General features: G+C 42.0%; 1 protein-coding gene and 1 pseudogene across 5 annotated transcripts in view; one reads left to right on the forward strand and one right to left on the reverse strand.

The window, feature by feature from the left end:
• Positions 1 to 24294, reverse strand: part of FKBP5 (FKBP prolyl isomerase 5) — a 117217-nt gene that overhangs the window by 57625 nt on the left and 35298 nt on the right. For 2 of the 4 annotated variants that reach the window (XM_081095034.1, XM_081095037.1), the window contains exon 2: positions 8196 to 8321. In XM_081095034.1, coding sequence (XP_080951160.1) covers positions 8196 to 8300 — 105 coding nt within the window. In that variant the 5' untranslated portion in view covers positions 8301 to 8321. Of the gene's footprint in view, positions 1 to 8195; positions 9421 to 9810; positions 9940 to 24294 lie in introns of those variants that run through there. The other 2 variants (XM_081095036.1, XM_081095035.1) reach the window with 2 other exon arrangements.
• Positions 778 to 22331, forward strand: LOC308521889 (large ribosomal subunit protein eL36-like; annotated as a pseudogene). Its single transcript has 2 exons — positions 778 to 819; positions 21964 to 22331. The product of its transcript is annotated as a large ribosomal subunit protein eL36-like (transcript).

Raw genomic sequence — 24294 nt, forward strand, 5'->3', positions numbered from 1 at the left:
ATGGTAATTATATGAAGTGATGGACGTTTAACTAACCCTACCGTGATGATCATTTTGAAACATGTAAATATATCAAATCATCACATTCTATACCATAAACTTACATAATGTTATAGGTTAATTATATCAACAAAATTGGGGGAAATAATTATAATTTTAAAAAGTAAATTAAGAGCTACTTAAAAAAATCATTACTGCCCTTTAAGGACTTCATTTTGCTGTGGAAACCTGAGTGATTTCACAGTACCGCTTGCTGGTGTGCGCAGCTATCTGACTCCCCGGTAGCCATTCATCCCATCTGCCCAATTACTTGCTCATGTCCTGGAAATGCAGATTCAAAACTGGTGCAGGGGAAAATGTTTAAAAAAAAAAATCAACCTAAGAGAAATCACTTTATATTCTAGAAGTGCTCATGTTCATGAACTGCATGCAGTATGTGAGCCCGAGCCCCACCCAGAGGGAATCGGCATTTCCAGTAATTGGGCAGATGGGATGAATAGCTACCAGGAAGTCAGATACTATTGTATCACTTCAAGTTTCCACAGCAAAATGATCTTGTACCAAAATCTGGAGTTGCCCTAAAGCAACTAGTCTCAATTCATTTAAAAAGACGTAAGGTCCACAATATCATTTTATCTTCTTTGGCTAGTTACTGACTTCAGAGCTGCCTTGGTCTTAATATATATATATCTCCTATCTAATAAAAGCCTAATATGCAAATCAACTGAACATGGAATGACTGGTAGCTATGACATGCACTGACCACCAGGGAGAAGATGCTCAACACAGGAGCTACCCACAGGCCCCAGGACAGCCAAAGTGAGTACTAGCAGGGGGTCCCCCTGGATCGCGGCAGCGGGGGTATGGGGCCAGGAAGTGGGCTGGCGGCGCCAGGCTGGCCAAGGTGGGTACCAGCAGAGCACCCTGATCGCCCCACCAGTTGCCCCACAGATCGGCCCTGATCGCCAGCCAGGACTAGGGACCCTACCTGTGCACGAATTTTGTGCACCAGGCCTCTAGTGTGTGTATATGTATGTTTGTATCTATATCTTTTATTTTAATTTACTTTTTTTTATTGCTTTAAGTATTACAAAGGGTATTACATATGTGTCCTTTCCTCACCCCCCTCCCCCCGCCCTTGACAGTCCCCTGGCCTCCCCTACCCCCCAGTGTCTTATGTCCATTGGTTATGCTTATATGCATGCATACAAGTCCTTCGGTTGATCTCTTACCCCCCTCCCTCCTGCCCCCCAACCCTCCCCGGCCTTCCAGCTGCAGTTTGACAATCTGTTTGAGGCAGCTCTGCCTCTGTATCTATTATTGTTCAAAAGTTTATAATGGTCTCTATTATCCATGAATGAGTGAGATCATGTGGTATTTTTCCTTCATTGACTGGCTTATTTCACTTAGCATAATGCTCTCCAGTTCCATCCATGCTGTTGCAACTGGTAAGAGTTCCTTCTTTTTTACAGCAGCATAGTATTCCATCGTGTAGATGTACCACTGTTTTCAATCCATTCATCTACTGATGGGCACTTAGGCTGTTTCCAGATCTTAGCTATGGTGAATTGTGCTGCTATGAACATAGGGGTGCATATATCCTTTCTGATTGGTGTTTCTGGTTTCTTGGGATATATTCCTAGAAGTGGGATCACAGGGTCAAATGGGAGTTCCATTTTCAGTTTTTTGAGGAAACTCCATACTGTCTTCCATAGTGGCTGCACCAGTCTGCATTCCCACCAGCAGTGCATGAGTGTTCCTTTTTCTCCACATCCTCTCCAGCACTTGTCGTTTGTGGATTTGTTGATGATAGCCAGTCTGACAGGTGTGAGATGGTACCTCATTGTTGTTTTAATTTGCATCTCTCGGATGATTAGTGACTTTGAGCATGTTTTCATATGTCTCTTGGCTTTCTGAATGTCCTCTTTTGAAAGGTGTCTATTTAGGTCCTTTGCCCATTTTTTGATTGGATTGTTTATCTTCCTTTTGTTAAGTTGTATGAGTTCCCTATAAATTTTGGAGATTAGGCCCTTATCGGAGATAACATTGGCAAATATGTTCTCCCATGCTGTGGGCTTTCTTGTTGTTTTGTTGATGGTTTCTTTTGCTGTGCAGAAGCTTTTTATTTTGATGTAGTCCCATTTGTTCATTTTCTCTTTAGTTTCAAGTGCCCTAGGAGCTGTATCGGTGAAGAAATTGCTTCGGCATATGTCTGAGATTTTGTTGCCTTTGGATTCTTCTAGAATTTTTATGGTTTCCTGTCGTACATTTAAGTCTATCCATGTTGAGTTTATTTTTGTGTATGGTGTAAGTTGGTGGTCTAGTTTCATTTTCTTGCATATATCTGTCCAATTTTCCCAACACCATTTATTGAAGAGACTATCTTGGCTCCATTGTATGTTCTTGCCTCCTTTGTCAAATATTAATTGAGCATATTGGTTTGGGCTGTGTATATATATCTTAATAAGAGGGATTACCATGAGCATGACACTGTACTAAATGCTTTATGTAATCCAGCTAACCCTATAAGCTAGGCAGTATTATTATTCCCCACAGATATGTTAACTAAACTGCCCTAGGTCACACAGTTAGTAGACCTATTCAATCTTAACAAAAGCCTGAAGCTCCAGACAGTAATAAATGATATGACTGACTTAAAAAATTTACAATCTCAAAATGTTTCTAATTAGCCTTACAAAACTAAAAATCTTATTAGTTTACTAGAGGCCCAGTGCACGGATTTGTGCATCAGTGGGGTTCCTTGGCCTGGCCTGCGGGGATCGGGCTAAAACGGGCTCTCCGACATCTCCCAAGGGGTCCCGGATTGTGAGAGGGCACAGGCCAGGCTGAGGGACCCTACTGGTTGTGCACCAAGCCTCTAGTATGTATATAAGATCTTTGGTTAATCTCTTCCCACCCTCCCCACTCCTCCCATCCCTCTGAGATTCACCAGTCTATTCCATGTTTCCATGCCTGTGGTTTCCGCTCCTACATTGACTGTCTGCCCTCTGGTGGTCAGCGCGCATCACAGCTACCGGTCGAATAGTCGGCCGGTTGCTTAGGCTTTTATATATATACTAGAGGCCCGGTGCACAAAAATTTGTGCACGGGGGTGGGGGTGGGGGGGAGGGGTCCCTCAGCCCGGCCTGTGCCCTCTCGCAGTCTGGGACCCCTCGGGAGATAACGACCTGCTGGCTTAGGCCTGCTCCCGGGTGGCAAAGGGCAGGCCCAATCCCTAGGTGCAGCCCCTGGTCGGGCTCAGAGCAGGGCCGACTGGGGAGTTGGGGCGCCGCCCCCTGTCATGCACAGAGCAGGGAGGATCGGGAGGTTGTGCTGCCACCCTCAGTCACGCTCAGGGTAGGGCCGATCAGGGGGTTGGGGCACCGCCACTGTCACACTCAGGGAAGGGCCGATGGGGAGGTTATGGCTCTACCCCATCACACACAGAGCAGGGCCCGTGGGGTGGGGGTTGGGGCGCCGCCTTCTATCACCCATAGAGCAGGGCTGATCAGGGGGTTGGGGCGCCGCCACTCTCACACTCAGGGCAGGGCCGATGGGGAGGTTATGGCTCTACCCCGTCACACCCAGGGCAGGGCCGATCAGGGGGTTGGGGCGCCGCACCCTGTCACACACAGAGCCGCAGGGCAATCAGGGGGTTGGGGAGCTCCCCCTATCAGGCACAGAGCAGGGCTGATCAGGGGGTTGGGGCACCTTCCCCTGTCATGAACAGAGCAGGGCGGATAGGGAGGTTGTGGTCCTGCCCCCTGTCACACACAGAGCCGTAGGGCGATCAGGGGGTTTGGGCGCTGCTCCGTCACACTGATCCCGGTGCCGGGAGGCCTCACGGCTCCGTTGATCCCTGTGCTGGGAGGCATATTAACCTTTTACTATATAGGATAGAGGCCTGGTGCACGGGTTGGGGCCGGCTGGTTTGCCCTGAAGGGTGTCCTGGATCAGGGTGGGGGTCCCCACTGGGGTGCCTGGCCAGCTTGGGTGAGGGGATGATGGCTGTAGCTGGTCGCACACCCTTCAGGGTGGGGGGTCCCCACTATGGTGCCTGGCCAGTCTGGGTGAGGGGCTGAGGGGCTGTTTTCAGGCTGGCGAGTGACTGAAGCTCCCAACCGCTCCTTTTTTTCTATTCTGTGCCAGCTTTAGCTTTGAGGCTTGGCTCCAGCTCTTAGGCCTCAGCTGCTGAAAGCAGGTTTCTGGCCTTTGTTTACCTTCTGTATTTGAAACAATGTTGCGATACTGCTGGCTGAAGCCTGATGGACTAAAGCAGGTTTCTGGGGTTTTGTTTAGCTTCTATATTTGTAACATAGTTGCTTAGAGTTGCAGCTCAGAGGCCGGCAGCGGCAGGTGGGGAATGTTGGAGTCCTCCGTCACTGAAGCAAGCAAGCCTCATGTTCACTTTAAGCTGCCTGGCTGCCGGCCACCATCTTGGCTGGCAGTTAATTTGCATATTGCCCTGATTAGCCAATGGGAAGGGTAGCGGTCGTACACTAATTACCATGTTTCTCTTTTATTAGATAGGACTAGGGGCCCGGTGCACGAAATTAGTGCACTGTGTGTGTGTGTGTGTGTGTGTGTGTGCGTGTGTGTGCGTGTGTGTTTGTGTGTCCCTCAGCCCAGCCTGCCCCCTCTCACATACTGGGAGCCCTTAGGGGATGTCCTAGTGACGGCTTAGGCCCGCTCCCTGCTCCCCTTGGGGATAGGGCCCAAGCCGTAGTCTGGCCTCCCTTTGTGGGAGGTGAGCGGGCTGATCAGGGGAAGGCACCATCCCCATCACCCCGCTGCTTCAGCCACTGCCAGTCACTGCAGCCAGCAAGGGGTTTTCATCAACACGGACTCCAGTCCCTTCACCATGAAAAAATGACAACTTTCTTTAGGCATTTTCAAGATGTGTCTTTCATATAATAATAATTTCTTTATTATTTTTTTTAATCCTCACCTGAGGATATGTTTCCATTGATTTTTAGAGAATGTGGAAGAGAAAGGGAAAGACAGAGAGAAACATCAAAGTGAGAGGAACACTTTGATTGGTTGCCCCCTGCATGAGCCCTGACCTGGGCCCCGGCAAGGGAGAAGCCTGCAACCTAGGTACATAGCCTTAGTCAGAATTGAACTCAGACCCAGCAGTGGGCAGGCCAAGACATTATCCACTGAGCCAAACCGGCTAGGGCACGATATGACATTTCTTCGCCCTCCAGCAGCGGACCTTCGTTTTTTTTTGCCAGGAGTGTGGTGAAAAACCCTAGATCACCTTTTTAGATTCTTATTACCCAAGTTACTAAGAATATTACCAGTGGCATACAGGGAGCTTAACCAATGAGCAGTCAGAAAAGGTGTTTCCTCTGTAGTTCACACCAATTGCCGACTTGCACCCCCATCCCCGCCCCAGGCCTGACGCCTCTGGCCCAGGCTTCAGGCCTGGGCAGGGGACCCCCATCTCCCCCCGATCACTGGCTCTGCCCTCGCCCAGGTCTGATGCCTCGGCCAGAGGCGTCGAGCCCCATCACCCTCTGATTGCAGGATCGACCCCTTGCCCAGGCCTGATGCCTCCACCAGAGGTGTCAGGCCTGGGCAGGGGACCCGCATCTTCCCCCAATCACCGGCTCTGCCCCCCGCCCAGGCCTGACATCTCCGCCAGAGAGGTCAAGCCTGGGAAGGGGATACCCACCTCCCCCCGATCACCAGCTTCTGGGTGGCTTCTGGGGCTTCTGGGGCCAGCCTGCGGCCTGGGATGGCGGCTTGCGCTGGCAGCTGCACTGTCCCGCCCTGCCTGCAGTATGCAAATTAGCCGCCATTTTTATTGGCAGTTAATTTGAATATCGTGCTGATTAGCCAATGTGAGGCATAGCAAAGGTACAGTCAATTACCATGTTTGTCTATTATTAGATTAGCTAGATAAATGCCCTAGAGCAGGGGCGGGCAAACTTTGACTGGAGGGCCACAATGGGTTCTTAAACTGGACCGGAGGGTCGGAACAAAAGCATGGATGGAGTGTTTGTGTGAACTAATATAAATTCAAAGTAAACATCATTACATAAAAGGGTACAGCCTTTTTTTTTTTTTTTTAGTTTTATTCATTTCAAACGGGCCGAATCCGGCCTGCGGGCCGTAGTTTGCCCATGGCTGCCCTAGAGCAAAGAAGAACCTGAGGCGAGTTGGGGAGTGTGTTCTCTGATGAGTGCTCTGAAAAGATGAAAGAGGAGGGAAATGCTGAGGACAGACTACAGAATCACACTGTCTCAAATAGCATAGTGCAGTTTGGGATGAGTAATTCATATAGCCACAAGGTTGAGAAGCCATCTGAAAGAAGGTATCATGATACAAACCAACAGCATAAAACCCTTATTCTATAGTTGCAAGTCTCCAAAACTTGGCTTGGCACACAGCAAGCTAATAGTAAAACATGCATATTCAGAAGAGATTCAGGCACAGAAAAAGCATTCATTCACAAAAGCAACATTAGACAAAACAAATTAAAAAATTCTGGTTTGTTACGACAGACACAAGAAAATATCAAAACTCAGCTCAGAGGTAATATTTAGAATGCATAAGATAATCTTTTCAGCAAAACAATTTAATAATTACACAAAACTTGTATATATAACAACAGTGTAGGGGAAATTAATATGACCAAAGTCATTTAACTTCTCAGCTTGTTTATTCACTTATATGGACTACAAATATCTATTTTCCATATATAAATAGAAGAACCAAGAGGTACTGATTTTCTTACAAGACCATTGTGAGATACAACAACAACAAAAATAACACATGCAAAAATGTTTAACTACAGAGTGAAAAAAATATAAAGTGTTTTAAAAGGAGGAAAGCTAATTCAAAAAGTAAAATGAACCTCAAAAAATACCTTTACTACACACTGGAACACTATTTCTATGTAAAAACAAACCCTCGCCTGGCCAAGTGGCTCAGCTGGTTGAAGTGTCTGTTGCCCATACACCAAAAGGTTGAGGGTTCAATCCTCAGTCGGGATGAGTGCAAGAGTCAACGGATTAATATTTCTCTCCCTCTCTCTCAAATAAAAAAATCAATAAACATATCCTTTGGTGACAACAACAAAACAATGAATCCTTTTGAACTTTGCAAAGTCTTCTTGTTTTCCTTTAAAAAAGTATTTTAAATTGTTATTGGCTAGATTTAGTATACTGAAACATTATATTAAAACTAGAGGCCCAGTGCATGAAATTCATGCACTCGGGACGGGGGATGGGGGGGCAGTCACTCAGCTGGCCTGTGTCCTCTCACAGTCCGGGAGCCCTCGGTGGATGTGTGCCTGCCATGGAGGTGGGAGAGGCTCCCGCCACCACTGCTGCGCTCACCAGCCATGAGCCCGGCTTCTGGCTGAGTAGCACTCCCCCTGTGGGAGTGCACTGACCACCAGGGGGCAGCTCTTGCATTGAGCGTCTGCCCCCTGGTGGTCAGTGCATGTCATAGCGACCAGTTGTTCCACCGTTCAGTCAATTTGCATATTAGCCTTTTATTATATAGGATAACACATTTGTATACACTTAGAAAAGAGAAACTGCCTTTTGGAGTCAGACATAACTTGGACCTGAACCACAGATCTGCATTTACTTATACATATGATACTGGGCAAGTAATTTACCTAGCTGGGCCTCAGTTCACCATCTATAATCTGGGATTAAAAATAAACCTCAAGCCCTGGCCCATGTGCTAAATGGTTAGCACTTTAGACCTCACACCAAAGGGTCATGGGTTCCATTCCTAGTCAAGGGTACATGCCTGGGTTTTGGGTTCAATCCCTGGCCCCAGTCAGGGTGAGTGTGGGAGGCAACCTATTGATGTCTCTCTGACATTAATATTTCTTCTCTTTCTCTCTCCCTCCCTTCCACTCTCTCTGAAAATCAATGGCAAAATATCCTCGAGTGAGGATTTAAAAAATATATATAACAAAATAAATAAATAAACCTCAAGCTATGAAATAATAATTTATCTGTAATGTTTGTCTGGGCCTCAGTTTCACCATAAATAATCTGGGATTAAAAATGAGAATTTTTAATGAAATGAGAATTTAACCATAATGTTTGGCACTTAGTAGCCTCAGTAAACATTATCCCCCTCCAGACACACACACACACACACACACACACACAAGATTTTCACAAACAGTAAATTTCCCTTCATATCATTCATCCTTGTGGCCTCACCTTTAATACTCCTCTATCTTTTTTAGAGGTAATATCCTCTCCCTGTTCAGCAACAGCTGCTGCTGGGTTTTCTCCATTGTTTTTGGCACCTTCATCAGTAGTCATTGTCTCTTATAAGTTGAAAACCTGTTGAGAAGAAACATATTTTAGGAAAAATATCACTTCCTTATGCATCATAAAATGCTCCTGGTAACTGAGCATTTATGACCTGACCTAAGATTTACTTAGGGGCAATAAGGTTAAACAATGAAAAACAAAACAAAACAAAAAAACCCCACAAAGAACACTGACTATGAGCACATGTTGATATCATAAGGTATGTAAATAAAACATCATCCAACTCTTCAATTTCCCATCCAGCTCTGGTCCCAAATTAGACAGCAGTATAAAGTAGGCTTGGTAGTGATTATATTCCTTAACATAATTACACTTTGAGAACCAGTGCTTTTAGAACTTTGAAAACATCCTTTCCCTACAGCCATATTCTTGACAGAATTAAGAATTTATCAAGTGATCTGATAAGAGAAATGTCAATCTAATCATTATCGGAAATAAACAGGCTTTGGAAGCTGCCAGATCCCAGCCTGAGTCCTAGCTCCAGCAATATCTGTTTGATACTTGCAAACTTAATATCACACTGAGCTTCAGTTTCACATCTGTAAAATGGACACAGTACATTGTTCACACAGTTACTATGAGACATTAATAAGAAAATGTATGTTAAGAGATTAGCACTGAATCAGAACTTAAAAATATAACCATTTATTATGATTATTATTAGGTCTTCTATAAAGTCACATCTTTCATTTCTTGCTCAAAAAAACCTACAGAATGAGGTTCTTCCCTAGCGTGATATTCAAGGTTCTTCACAGTCTGATCCTAATCTATCTTTCAGGTCCAGCTTGCACTACTTTCTTTGACTTTTTAAAATGCAGCTCAGGCTCTAGCCAAACCCAGACCAATTCCTCTTCCATAACAATCCTTGTGCTTTCCTATCTCCAAGCTTTTGTCATTCTTTTTCTTCCCCAAATATTCTCCCCCTTCAAATGCTCCCTCTAACATATCAACCTTGACCTTATACTTGGTGGTGGTCTGCCCTATTCTATACTTCCTTAGCTCTTCCCTTGATTTGCTGTCTAAAACATATTCATAAAACAGATTTGTTAGACTTAAAAGATCCTTGAGAGCATGGGCTATACGTTTGTTTATATATAGACTAGTGGCCTGGTGCATGAAATTCATACACTCAGGGCAGGGGAGGGTGGACCCAGCCTGGCCTGTGCCCTGTCACAGTGCGGGAGCCCCATGATCCATTGCCCCAGAGGTAGGCCCCGCCCACCCATCCAGGGCTCCTCGATGGATTGCCCCAAAGAGGTAGGCTGGAGCTGGGGGAGGCCTGCAGATCCGGGCTAGGCCGCAGTGGAGGCCTGCAGATCTCCAAGCGCCTGCGAACCCCTGGCTGGGCCCACGGCGGAGGGGCCTCTCCACGCACCTGCAGACCCCTGGGCCAGCGCAGGGGAGCAGGGACTCGAGCCTCATGTCCCCAGGCCTGTTGCCGGGGGTGGGGACACGAGCCTCAAGTCCCCAGGCCAGTGCAGGAGACAGGGATACAAACCTCATGTCCCAGGTCTGTTGCCAGGTGCGGAGACGCGAGCCTCATGTCTCTGGGCCAGTGCATGGGGCGGGGACGCAGCCTGCTGATCGGGCGTTATGTGACGGCATCCCAACCGATTTGCATATTATCCTATTATTAGATAGATTCCTTAGAATGCCTCTACCTTTCAAATTAGTAAGACAGAAAGGACAAAGAATTTGGAGCTCCTTTCAAGCTATTTGATGTTGGCTACTTTAACTTCGTATATGCCTTTTTCCCCTGCCTGTGTAAGTAGAATAACAGCAATATGTACTTTCACAGAGTGATCTTCTGTATTAAATGGCATAATGTGTATTTTTAAAAAATATATTTTTATTAATTTCAGAGAGGAAGGGAAAGGGAGAGAGATAGTAACATCAATGATGAGAGAGAATCATCAATCGGCTGCCTTCTGCACAGTCCCTATTGGGGATTGAGCCCGCAACCCGGGCATGTGCCCTGACCGAGAATCAACTGTGATCTCCTGGTTCATAAGTTGACACTCAATCACTGAGCCACACCAGCCGGGGATAGTGTGTATTTTAAAAGTCTACTATCCCAATGTTAGTTCTTAGTATTACCCGTCACCCAAATGATGGACATTTTTTTCATGCAAGGCAAATCAGTGTTACCAAAGGCTAATTAATACATGAAACAAAGCACACCTCACTAGTTACTGCCATGATTAATTCCATACTCCTCTCCTGGTTGAGCAGGGAAAGTCAAGAATTAGTCACTTCTATAGCTATTCCATAAAAGGCTAAAAATGAATGCATGGCTTCCTAAAGTCACCTGCTGGATCTTCTTCCCTACACAGTCAAAAAGAGCTATTTTACACTTGTGAAAATGTCTCAGAACAACTAAAACTACATGGTAGTATTTTAACTCATTTCCAATTGACCTAAATTTATTTCAATGTCAACAAAGACACAAATCAAATTTTGCTGCCCCCTCAAAATCTCAAAGAGAACACCCAAAACCAGGGGCTAACCCCTTCTGCTTTATCTTCTAGTACAGTTTATGCCAAATACAAAAGATCCAAATGCTTGGCGCAGGATAAGGGAAAGGCCAGAACAAAGGGCTCTCAAGCAAACAACAACAAAAATTAAGTATCTGGTTGCATGGGATGCTTGGCTGATAATTAGGAAAAGTGGATGAACAGGGCTTAGTCCCAGCGCCTAGAAACCTACCTCTTAGAACAGACTTCTCTGATGCACAGAAACTTGTAGAAGGCACCTCAAAAACGAGGGGTAAAATCTTTTAACTATTTTGGAGGTCATGGATTACATCCCTGGAAAAATACACACAGGGGTAGGATGGGAGAGGGGGAGGAGCAGCTGCTTCACAGATCCAGCAATAGAACCCCAAGGGAAATCCTGAATTAAATCAATAAGCAAATTAAAACCACCAGGTGAAAGGTTATTAGGGAACAGGGCAGTCCCATGTCTCAAAGCATGAACCTACAGCTGACTTGTTATTAAAAAAAGGAAAAAGGGCTTTGCAATGAAGTGATCTGACAGATGTACCCTTAATAGAAGTGATCTACATCACAATCAAGCTCTGCATCACCAATAATACCGCAAACTGATATCACTATGCCTCCTGATGTGAAGTAATGAAAAGTCCTACCAAAAATGCTTAACCTGAAACTAACCAAGAAAAAAAGACAAAATTAGGTTGTGAAACATTCTACAAGACAACTGGCGTAGACTCCTAATAATGTTAATATCATTAAAGACCAAAAAACTAATAAACAAACAAACAAAAGGTGGGGGCGGGGGGACTGCTCTAGTTTAAAGGAGACTAAAGAGACACAACAAACTCAATGTGTGGTCCTTGGCTGCATCCTGGATTAGGGGACAAAAGTTATAAAAGTACATTTGGGGAAGAATTAGAAAAATTTGGAAAAACAGACTGTATATTAGATTACTATTATTATTATATAATGTTAGCTTCTAGAATCTAGAATGTGCTACAGTACTGTAGTCTTATGCAGAACGACATCCTCATTCTTCAGAGACATATGCTGAAGTATTTAGGGTGAGATGTCACAAGAAGTCTGCCATTTACGTTCCAATCATTTAAGAAAAAGCATGTGCGAGCACAAATATTGCAAAAAATGAAACCAAAGCACCAAGAAAGCATGTCTATAATACATCCAAAGGCAATGCTTTTCTTTTGAATGTTCATCATTTGGATCAGCTCAATTTTTAAATGAAAGTATTATCTATCAAAAAAACATTTTATTGTGGATCCTAACCCTGCCCTTTGGAAATAATGGCTTTCTAAAATTCAAATAAATAGAAAACTTGTATAAGCTGATTTGCTCTTCAATCTCGACTTCAAGGGATGCAATGCAAGTTAAGTATTCTTCATAATCTCAGAGAACAGTTCTGAGTAAAACGGAATCCATATGAAGAGGGGTAACATGAGTAATTAAAATGCAAAGATAAAACAACTTTTGAAGACAGATAAATGTGGAAGAATAAAGAAATAAACTGAACTTTCCAGTATTTCTCTTTAACTCCAGTTATGCCATTTGGGATATAAATTTTTGTAAGCAAACAAAATAAATTATTTAAAAAGCAACTTTTTCTTTGATCTAGTATTATATGAAAAAAGAGAGGCCCTGACCGGGTGGCTCAGTTAACTGGAGCGCCATCTGGTACACAAAAAGGTTGTGGGTTCGATTCCTAATCAGGACACATACCCAGGTTGCAGGTTCAATCCCCAGTCAGGGCGTGTGTGTTTCTCTCACATTGACGTTTCTCTCTCTCTCCTTTCCTCTCTAAAACTAACTTGAAAAAAGAAAGAAAAAAGGCAGTAAAAACAGATGATTCCTAAGAACATGTAAGACACATATACTTCTTGAGGAGTCCCCCCCCCCTTTTTTTTTCTTAAGAGAGCCTTTTCTTTTTTCTAACCTAGGTTTATTCTGGATTTAAAATCACTATGTGGCTACGGATATTCATCTGTGATAAAACTCGCTGTTCTGAACCACCGAAGGGGAGAAACTGCAACCCAGTACAGCAGAGAGGAACGTGCAGTTCCTTCTGTTACGGACATGCTAGATAAGCACATACTCTCCAATGTGCCAGTGAGTAAACACCTGAGACATAACAGAAAAATGAGAATACGCTTAAAATTTCATCAACAGTACACTGAAAGCGACAGTTACCATAATTAAATTGTCATATTCCCCCAAATGAAAAGTCACTTTAAAGCTTTTTCCATTAATTTCCCGTGTATATTATTTACTGTGTTAAATATTATTCTCTTTGCTAAAATATCAGTCGGTATCTTGTACTATACTGTCCTCACAAGAGAGTTTTCACAAAAAAGAATACAGGAACTGGCTACTTTGTTAGAAGCATAGAAAATGACAGCACCATCTAAGTACCACAGATGTCTGGGCCATAAAGCCTTTCAGCCTCCTACAACTAAAACACAAAAGAAAGAAAGAAAACACAAGAAGGAGGTATACCAGGGCTTGGAAGTGAATGCAATACAAATGCATCCTAATTTTTGAAAAAATCCATGTAAGGATGAACTGGAAAGCCCTCATTTACTTTCAACGCCAGACCTTTCTCAACCATTTAAGTCAGTAACACAGTATCAGCAGTCAGGAGTTATCTATTTGTAGACAAGACATATGTACACAAAAGAGATAAGTATGCATGCAGAGGAAACCAGATATAAAGACAGACAATACAACTATATAAAACTGCACACTATTTATATTTACCTACTTTCCTCCGCATTGGAGTGGGAATGAGGAGATGAACAATCCTATACATGCTCATCTTTTTTCTCCTTTAAAAAAGAAACCTTTGCGAAGATAAACAAATAGCCAGTAAGCACATGAAAAGATACTCAAAATCATTAGTCATAAGGAAAATGCAAATCAAAATCACCATGAGATACCATACCCATTAGCATGGCTATTGCCAAAAATGGGAAAACGAGAAATGCTGGTGAGGATGTAGAGAAATTGGAACCCTCATGCTGGTGGAAATGTCAATGGCAGAGCCTCCATGGAAAAATTTGGTTGTCCCTCAAAATGTTAAACATAGATTTACCATATAATCCATCTATTGCACTCCTAGGTATGTAACCAAAAGACGTGAAAGCAGCCCCCACTGGGTGGCTCAGTTGGTTGGAGCGTTGTCCTGTACACCAAAAAGGTTGTGGGTATGGTCCCTGGCTGGGGCAGTTAGATATGAGATGCAACCAATGGATGTCTGTCTGTCTCCCTGCTCCCCTTCTTCTAAGAAATCAATAGCATATCCTCAGGTGAGGATTAAAAAAAGAAGAAGAAGAAAAAGAATCAGGTAGCCAACGCGGGGAAAGAACACTATAAGAAGGAGACATATGAGTTGAAAGTTGAAAGATAAGGGGTCATTCACCTATTCATTCAGCAAATACCTACTGAGCATCAACTATGTGTCAGGTAGTATATTCTAGGCAATGGAGATACAGTGTAAACAACAAAACATTTCTATTTCCATGGAACTTACTTGAATTTTTATAAGAGTGAAGACAATAGGAGTGAGTCTCTACTACTTGTTCATGTTTTTGATTTTAAAAAATCAATTCCTACCTGTGTCACAGGGGTATTAACTTGGGTTGATTCACTAGGGCCAAACAGTTTGATTCCAAGTCTGATGATGATTTTTAAGAACAAGCCAGCAAGGTAACATATGACAAAGGTCTGTAGACTGTATATTTAGGTGGAGAATGTATCCTATTCACTTTTGTACCCCCACAACCTAGTATAAATAAATGACATACAACAGACAATAAACACTGGAATGAATTGTGATTTCCAAAAGCAGTCAATATAAAGCTGGCAAAATGCCAGGCACTCTGAGCAACCAGTGCTAAAATATATTACCAGTGGACTATATTCCTTCTCTAAATCTACTCTGAAAAATCTAATCTGGAGAATTACACGGTACCTGAATGTTCACCTATAAAAATAATATTCTGTCCTAATCAGGAGTGGTAATTAAGAAAGCCTCGCATAGTTAATGTATCTCAGAAGTGCACTAAAAGTATATGTCTGTGCATACATACACATAGCAGATTTATCTTATTATTTTAGTTTGGCATTAACATGGGCAGTCAAGAACAGAGGACCACACCTAGCTGTCAATCCCTGAACACAGCAGCCCCCCCTTAAATGTAGTTTTGCTTTCCACGGTTTGTTACCCACAGTCAACTGTGATCTGAAAATAGTAAATGGAAAATTTCAGAAACAAATAGTTCATAGGTTTTAAATTTCACACAGTTTTGAGTAACGTGATGAAATCTCCCATAATCCTGCTTCATCCAGGCTGGGAACGGATTCTTCCCTTTGTACAGCATGTCCACATTGTATATGCTTCCCATTCGTTACTTAGTAGCCATCTCTATTACCGGATTGACTGCCTTGGTACCACAATCCCTGTTCAAATACTTAATAATGGCCCCAAAGCACAATACAGCAATGCTGGCAATTGGGATATGCCAAAGAGAAGTCATAAATTGCTTCCTTTAAGTGAAAAAGTTTGAGAGACCACATTCACATACCTTTCTTTTTTTATTACATCAGACGGATAATGTGCCAAAGTTGTACATCTCACACAAAAGCATGAACACCCAATCATCACGCTTATGACTACAAAAAGATCGCATTCACATAACTTTTATCACAGTATACTGTTATAATTATTCTATTTTATTATTAGTTACTGTTGTTAATCTCTTATTGTGCCTAATTTACAAATTAGATGTTATCATAGGTATATATGAATTCGAAAAAACACAAGTCTATGCAGGGTTTGGTACTATTTGCAATTTCAGGCATTATACATTAACTAGCAACTGGAGGAAGAGACGGTTCAGAGAACTGGAATGCAGAAGAAACTAACTTAGCATAAATATTCCATATAACATTGCATCCTCTTATAATATTCTCATTAAAGCACTGTAATATAAATTAAGAAAATTTAAAACAGGGCTTCACTATGTTTCCCAAGCTCCATTATATGTCCAAGAGAAAAACTGTACAAGAACACCATTTTGGTTCTGTAAACAAACACTTAGCCACTTAAATCCCTACCCTATCTAATAAAAGAGAAACATGGTAATTAGCCATACCTCCGCTACCCTTCCCATTGGCTAATCAGGGCAAAATGCAAATTAACTGCCAGCCAAGATGGCGGCCGGCAGCCAGGCAGCTTGAAGACAACATGAGGATTGCTTGCTTCAGTGACAGAGGACTCCAACATTCCCCGCCTGCCGATGCCGGCCTCTGAGCTTGCAGTTTGAAGCACTGTTACAAATATAGAAGCTAAACAAAACCCCAGAAACCTGCTTTCAGCCAGTCGGGATCTCAGAGCTGGAGTTGAAACAGTGTTTCGATTATAGAACCCAAACAAACCAGATACCTGCTTTCATCAGCCAAGGCCTCAGAGCTGGAGCCAAGCCTCAGAGCTAAAGCTGGCCCAGAATAAAAAGAAAAAAAAAGAAAAAAAAAGAAAAAAAGGAGCAGTTGGGAGCTTCAGTCACCCGCCAGCCTGAAAACAGCCCTCAGCCCCTCACCCAGGCTGGCCAGGCACCCCAGTGGGGACCCCCACCCTGATCCAGGACACCCTTCAGGACAAACCAGCTAGCCCCCACCCGTGCACCAGGCCTCTATCCTATATAGTAAAAGGGTAATATGCCTCCCAGCACTGGGATCAGCGGAGCCGCGAGGCCTCCGGGCATCAGGATCAGCGTGACAGGGGGCAGCGCCCAAACCCCCTGATCGCCCTGCGGCTCTGTGTGTGACAGGGGGCGGGGCCACAACCTCCCTATCCACCCTGCTCTGTTCATGACAGGGGAAGGCGCCCCAACCTCCTGATCAGCCCTGCTCTGTGCCTGATAGGGGGGAGCTCCCCAACCCCCTGATCGCCCTGCAGCTCTGTGTGTGACAGGGTGCAACGCCCCAACGCCCTGATCGGCCCTGCTCTGAGCCCGACCAGGGGCTGCACCTAGGGATTGGGCCTGCCCTCTGCCACCTGGGAGCAGGCCTAAGCCAGCAGGTCGTTATCTCCTGCGGGGTCCCAGACTGCGAGAGGGCACAGGCCGGGCTGAGGGACACCCCCCCACCCCCGAGTGCACAAATTTTTGTGCACCGGGCCTCTAATTTATAATAATAAAAGGGTAATATGCTAATTAGGGCAGATGTCTTCCAGACATCATTCCAGACTTCCATCCAGACAAAGCTGCAGCTGCTGCCCGAGGCTCAGGCAAGCCGCAGATGGTGGCTGCCGCTGCCAGGGTGGCCCGAGGCTCAGGCAAGCTGCGGATGGTGGCTGCTGCTGTGAGGGCCCAAGGCTCAGGCAGCTGTGGCAGCTGGCAGTGGCAGCAACAGAGGTGTGATGGGGGCGTTGCCTTGCCCTGTTCGGCCACTTGCCTCCCCAGAGGGAGGCCAGACTAAGCCATCAGTAGGACATCCTCCGAGGTCTTCTGGACTGTGAGAGGGGGCAGGCCAGGCTGAGGGACGCCACACCCCCCCAAGTGCATGAATTTTTGTGCACCAGGCCTCTAGTTATAGAAATAAGCATAAAGGACAGAAGAAGAATCGGGATTGAGGAGAGAGGAAGAGAGTGCTGCTCTCATGCTTGGTGACCAGAGCCTATGTCTAGGCATGGGGTTCTGAGAACCAGTGGGTGTTCCATTGCAGGAGAGACTTATAGAGTTTGGGGAGAAGTCTAGGGACAAGTGAAATCTATTCGGCTATAACAGATTCTAGGGAGGAAGAAATAAAGATTTATTTTTTATGTTTCCTACCATCTCTCAAACTTCTCCATTCTCAGTTGGTACCTTCCCCTGTATGAAAATCTAGTTACTGACCAGTGAAGTTTGTAAATGTGACTGATTTCACCTATTCCAGGTCAGGCTCTTAGGGCCTGCAAAGGTGACATGTTAATCTTATAAATTAATTCTATCAGCTAGAAAAAGATTCGTCTATCTCACTAAGTAAACACCCTCTTGAAGTGACTCATATATTCCACAGCTCCAGAACAAATTTCTAATTAAAGGGTGTATGTGGTAGAACACTAAAACATGTCTAAATATAAACTCAGATCCATTGGTAACGAGCTATGGAATCTTTGACCCTTGTTCAGTTTCTCCAACTGTGTATTTCAGGGGGTTGGCTAGAATGATATTTAAGGTTTATTCTAATGCTAATATTTTCTATTTAGAATTACTTTTAAATTAGTAAATACATGTTTTACTTGATGGGAAAATGAGGTTTGAAATGTAGAAGGAAAAACAACTCTCAAGGAATGGAAAAAGTTATTTTGGTATTAAAGAGTTTACTTTCCATTGCAACCCTTTGGCAAACATTACTAATTCTGAGCTTTACCCGCCCCCCCCCCCCCGCCCCTTAGATATTATACTAGTTTTCTATAGCTGTCATAACATATAACCACACACTTAATGGCCTAAATAATACATATTTAATGTCTTACACTTCTGGAGGTCAGAAGTCAGAAATGGACCTCACTGGGCTAAGAGCAAGGTGAGGCCCTGAGAGAATCTATTTCCTTACCTTTCCCAGATTCCAGAGGCCACCCAGATTCCTCATGGCCCTATTTCTCCATTTTCAAAGCCAGCAATATTGCATTTCACTGACCATTCTTCTGTAGTCACATCTCCCGCTGAACACAGCTGGGAAAGTTCCTCTAGTTTTTAAAGAATCAATGTGATGACAGCCCAGACTCCAAGATGGCGTCAGTAGTACCAGTGAAGAAGAAACTCACAGACGTCAAATTAGGGGAGCTACCAAGCTCATATTGTTGTGGGATTTCACCCCTAACAACATTGCTGGAGAGTTTCAGGAGCTTTTCAAAGAGGTTACTACCAATATCACAACAAGTATGTCAATGTGATGAAAGGGAGCAACTTCCGTGTTTTTCAGCTACTGCCATTCTTATAAGGAACTCAAACATGAGGGGAACGCAAGTACAACTAAAGAGGGCCCACTGTGGACTCCACAATGACCATGAGCTTTGCCAATGACCTCTTAATCCTTTCATATCCTAACCAACACCTAGTAAAAGATGACCTGCACTGGGGGAAAAGAGTCTCTTTGTGATTATGTCAGGCCCATCTGAGTAATTCAGGATAACCTCATCTCCAAATCTTTAACCTTAATCACAACTGCAAAGCCCTCTCTTCTCTGTAATGTAACTATTAACAAATTCCAGTGATTAGGATGTAGACACCTTTAAGGAGCCATTATTCTACCTACCGTAGATACCTAGTCATCCAATCAAGGTCATAAGAATTTCTCCCAAGCCTAGAGTTCTGTTGATTTACTCCATTTTATACTGAGGGCTCTACAACATCCTTTGTTTTTCTCTCCCTTTATTTACTTACTAGAGGCCCAATGCCCGAAATTCATGCAAGAGTAGGCCTTCCTTCCCCCGGCTGCCAGCACCAGCTTCCCTCTGGCACCCGGGACCCAGGCTTCCCTCCAGCCACCAACAAGCACCCGGGACCTGGGCTTCCCTAGCAGCCCTAGCTTTGTCCAGAAAGTCATCCAGTTTAATTAGCATACTGTGCTTTTATTATTATAGATCATCTAGTTGGATAACAGCATTCTAACCTACAATAAAATTAAATCTTACATTTGGTACTTATCATTCTGAAAATTCCCTCTGCCTTTCAGAAAGCCCAAACTGGAACATTCATTTAGTTTCTCAATCTATAAAATTAAAAGCGTAATATGCTAATTAGACCGGATGTCCTTCTGTCCTTTCGGACAAAGCCAGGGCTGCCAGGGAAGCCCAGGTCCTGGGTGCCTGCCAGAAGCTGCTGCTGGCAGCCGGGAGAAGGAAGGCCTACTCTTGCACAAATTTCATGCATCAGGCCTCTAGTTTTGTAATAAGCTCAAATTTTAGGTAAACTTGATATATACAATACATGTTTTCCTACCTCATCAAACTTAATCACTGGAAAAGTATTTAAAAAATTATTCTGAGTTCCTTACATAATTCCAAAATTTGAACAGCATGTTATAAATGTTGAACATACATGAATATTTTTATAGATTTAGTGGCTTATACTTAACATAATAAACTATACATAAAGTATATAATTTGGTAAGTTTTGACACATGTATATATATCCATAAAGCCATCACTATTAGTAAGATAATAAACATATTTGTCACCCACAAAAGTTTCCTGTGTCCCTTTGTAATTCATCCCTCACCAGCTCATATCTCCAAGCAATAACTGATCTGCTTTCTAAATAGTTGTATTTTACAGAATTTCATATAAATGGAATCATGCCTTTTTCCCCATGGCTCCTTTCTCTTATGGTAAATTATATTGAAAATCAAATACATTGTTGGGTGTATCAATCGTTCATTCCTTTTTACTGTTGAGTACTATTCCATTGCACAAAGACAGTGCCAAGTTTGCCTGTTGATGCACATTTTGATTATTTACCTATTGATGCATGTTTTTAATTTCTTTTACAAATAAAGCTGCTGTGAATATTTAGGTACAAATCTTTATATATCTATATATATATCTATCTATCTATATATATATATATATATATATATATATATATATATTTATCTTGAATAAATGTCTAGGAGTGAAATGGCTAAGTCACAGGGTAGATGTACATTTTGAGTCTTTAAGAAAGTACCAAACTGTTTTTCCAAAGTGGTTGTACCATGTTGCATTCCCACTAGAAGTGTAGGAGTTTCCGTTGCTCCTCATCCTCACCAGCACTTTTGAACCGAAGACATTCTAACATATATGTAGTGGTATGATTGAGGTTTTAAACCGTATTTCTCTAATGACAAATGATGTTGGTCATTTTTTCATGTACTCATTTGCCATCCATATAGCTTCTTTGATGAAGGGTCTATTCAAATCTTTCGCCTATTTTTTACTGGGCTGTTTTCTTTTTTCTTAAATATATTTTTATTGATTTCAGAATGGAAGGAAGAGGAAGATATAGAAACATCAATGATGAGAGAAAATCATTGATCGGCTGCCTCCTGCACACCCCACACAGAGGATCGAGCCCGCAACTCAGGCATATGTCCTAACCAGGAATCAAACAATGACCTCCTGGTTCCTAGGTCGATGTTCAATCACTTAGCCACGCCAGCTGGGCACTAGGTGGTTTTTTTAATTACCGCGTTTTCAGAATTCCTTATATATTCTGAGTAGAAACATTTGAGAATATTTTCTCCCAGTCTATGGCTTATCCTTTTAGTCTCTTAAAGATGGCTTTTGAAGACATATTCCTAATATTGATATAGCTTAATTTACTTTTTTTCTTTTGCAAATCATGTTTTTAGTGTTATACTTTAAAAATTTTTACCAAACCCAAAGTCACAAATATTTTCTTATAGAAACTTTATAGATTTGAGTTTCAAGATCAATTTTGAATTAACGTTTACATATGATGCCAAGATATAGATTAAGGTATGAATTTATTGTTGCTGTTTTTTTGTATGAATATCAAATTGTTCTACCACTATTTGTTGAAAAGACCTTTTCCCACTTAATTGTGATGGCACCATACTCAAAATTAATTGTCCATATTTACTTCTGGACTCTTCTGTTCCATGGATATATCCGTTTATCTTTATACCAATACCAATGTTTTGATTATTATAGATATAAGTTTTAGAAATCAGATATTGTTAAGTCCTCTCTGTTCTTAATCAAAACTGTTTTGGCTATTCCAGGTTCTTTGCATTTCCATAGAGAATTTAAAACCAGCTTGCCACTTTCTACAAATAGCCATCTGGGATTGTGATTTGGATTGTACTGAATCTGTATCTTTAGAGCAGTGGTCGCCAACCTTTCGGACCTCATAGACCACGTGGCCCGCAGACCACTGGATGGTGACTACTGCTTTAGAGAAAATTGACAATAATGAGTCTTTCAATCCTTGAACACATATCTCTTCATTTAGGTTTTCCTTAATTTCTCTGAGTAATATTTTATAGCTTCCAGTGTATAGTTCTTACACATTTTATGAAATGTATCCTTAGGTATTGAATATTTTTATTTTACTGTAAATGATATTCTTTTAAAATTTTAACTCTGGCTGTTCATTTGCTAGTATACAGAAAGGTAATTAAGTCCTTCCACCGTGGCAGCCACTAAGCAGCAGCCATGGCTCTGCACTACCCATGGCCATGGGCTTCAACAAGGGCCACAAAGTGACCAAAAACGTGAGCAAGCCGAGGCAGTCACCGCCATCGCTGCATCACCAAGCACACCAAGTTCTGCAGGACATGATCTGAGAGGTGTGTGGCTTTGCCTCCTATGAGCAGCACACCACAGAACTGCACAAGGCCTCTTAAGGACAAGAGGGCCCTAAAATTCATCAAGCAAACAGTGGGGACACACATCTATGTCAAGGGAAAGAGAGAAGAGCTGAGCAATGTCCTTGCAATCATGAGGAAGACAGCAAGCAAGAAGGACTGAGCCCCATTCCCTGTGTAATAAAATCTGTCCACAGAAGAAAAAGGAAATATAACTGACTCTTCTATATAGATATTGTATCCGACAACTTTGCTAAGTGCACTTAATTGTTCTAGTAGCTTTTTAAAAGTAATTATAGCCGAAACCGGTTTGGCTCAGTGGATAGAGCGTCGGCCTGCGGACTGAAAGGTCACAGGTTCGATTCCGGTCAAGGGCATGTACCTGGGTTGTGGGCACATCCCCAGTAGGAGATGTGCAGGAGACAGCTGATCGATGTTCCTCTCTCATCGATGTTTCTAACTTTCTATCTCTCTCCCTTCCTCTCTGTAAAAAATCAATAAAATATATTTAAAAAAAAATAAAAGTAATTATAGTAATCACATCATCTGTAAATAAAGAGTTTTACTTGTTCCCAATCTGGATGCTTTTTTTTAATTTTTCTTATCTGACTGCACTGGCTAGAAAATCCAGTACAATACTGAATAGACGTGGTGACAGGTGGACATCTTGCCTTGTTCCTGATCTTAGACAAAAGGATTCATTTTTCAACATTAAATATGATTTCAGATATTGGTTTTTCATATTCTTTATTGGGATGAGGAAATCCCCTTCTACTTCTAATTTGTTTAAAGTTTTCATCAATAAAGAATGTTGGATTTTGTTAAATGCTTTTTCTGCACTTACTAAGTAGATTACATGCTTTTCCTTTTTCATTTTAACATGGTACATGATGTTGATTTTCAAACATCAAACCAGCCTTGCATTCCTGTGACAAACCCCATGTGGTCATTGTATTTTATCCTTGTTATATGTTGCTGCAGTCAATTTGGTAAAAGTTTGTTTTAAAATTTGCAACTATGTTCATGAAGGATATTAGTCTGTAATTTTCTTTTTTGCAATGTATTTATCTGGTTTTAGTATCAGGATAACACTAGTGTTATAGAATGAGTTTAAGAAGTATCCTCCTCCTCCCCCCCATCAATTTTATGGAGTAATTTGTGTAAAATTGGTATTATGACTTCTTAAAATGTTTGGTAGAATTCATCAGGGAAATCATCTGAATCCAGTGTTTTCTTTGAGAGAATTCAATTTCTTTAACAGATATAGGATTATTTAGGTTATTTGTTTCTTCTTAAAGAGCTTTGCTATTTTATGTCTCTCAAGGAATTTGCCCATTTCATCTAAGTATAGAATGCATTGGAATAAAGTAATTCATATAAGTCTCTTAGCATTTTAATAACTATTGAATCTGCAGTTTAACCAACTGCATTCATTCCTGATATTGGTAATTTGTGTCTTCTCTTTTTCCTAATCCAGCAGGCTATTTAGGCTTATCAGTATTGGTCTTCTCCAAAAGCCAGCTTTTTATTTCACTGACTTTCTCTACTATTTCCTGTTTTCTATTTCAATGGTTTTGGCTTTTTAACTCATTTTTTCTGCTTACTTTGGGCTAAACTGCTTTTTTTTTTTTTTCTAGTTTCTTAAAGGTGGAAGCTGATGACATTATTTTGCAACCTTATTTCTCTAATTTAGTACTATAAATTTTCCTCTGAGCACTTGCATTGCTATAACCCACAAATTTCATGTTGTTTTCATTTTCAATAAGTACAATAATGTATGTTCTAAATTAATCTTTGATTTTTTTTCTTTGACCCATGAGTTTCTTAAAAATGTATTAGTGTCTAAATATTTAGGGGTTTTCCAGATATGTTTATGCAATTTTTAATTTAATTTTCTTTTGGTCAGATGACATACTTTTTATGATTTGAGTAATTTTAAATTTATTGACATTATTTTCTAGACCATAATGTGGTCCATATTAGTAAATGTTCTGTGTGCAAATGAACAAAATGTATATTCTGCTGTATTGGGTAGAATGTCATGTAAATGTCAATTAGGTCAATTAGGTGATAGTGTTGCTTAAATCTAAATTACTGATTTTTTTTTTGTCTACTTGTTTAAATTA

Source organism: Myotis nattereri, assembly GCF_964212035.1.
Source record: "Myotis nattereri genome assembly, chromosome: 6".
Classification (NCBI taxonomy): Eukaryota; Metazoa; Chordata; class Mammalia; order Chiroptera; family Vespertilionidae; genus Myotis; species Myotis nattereri.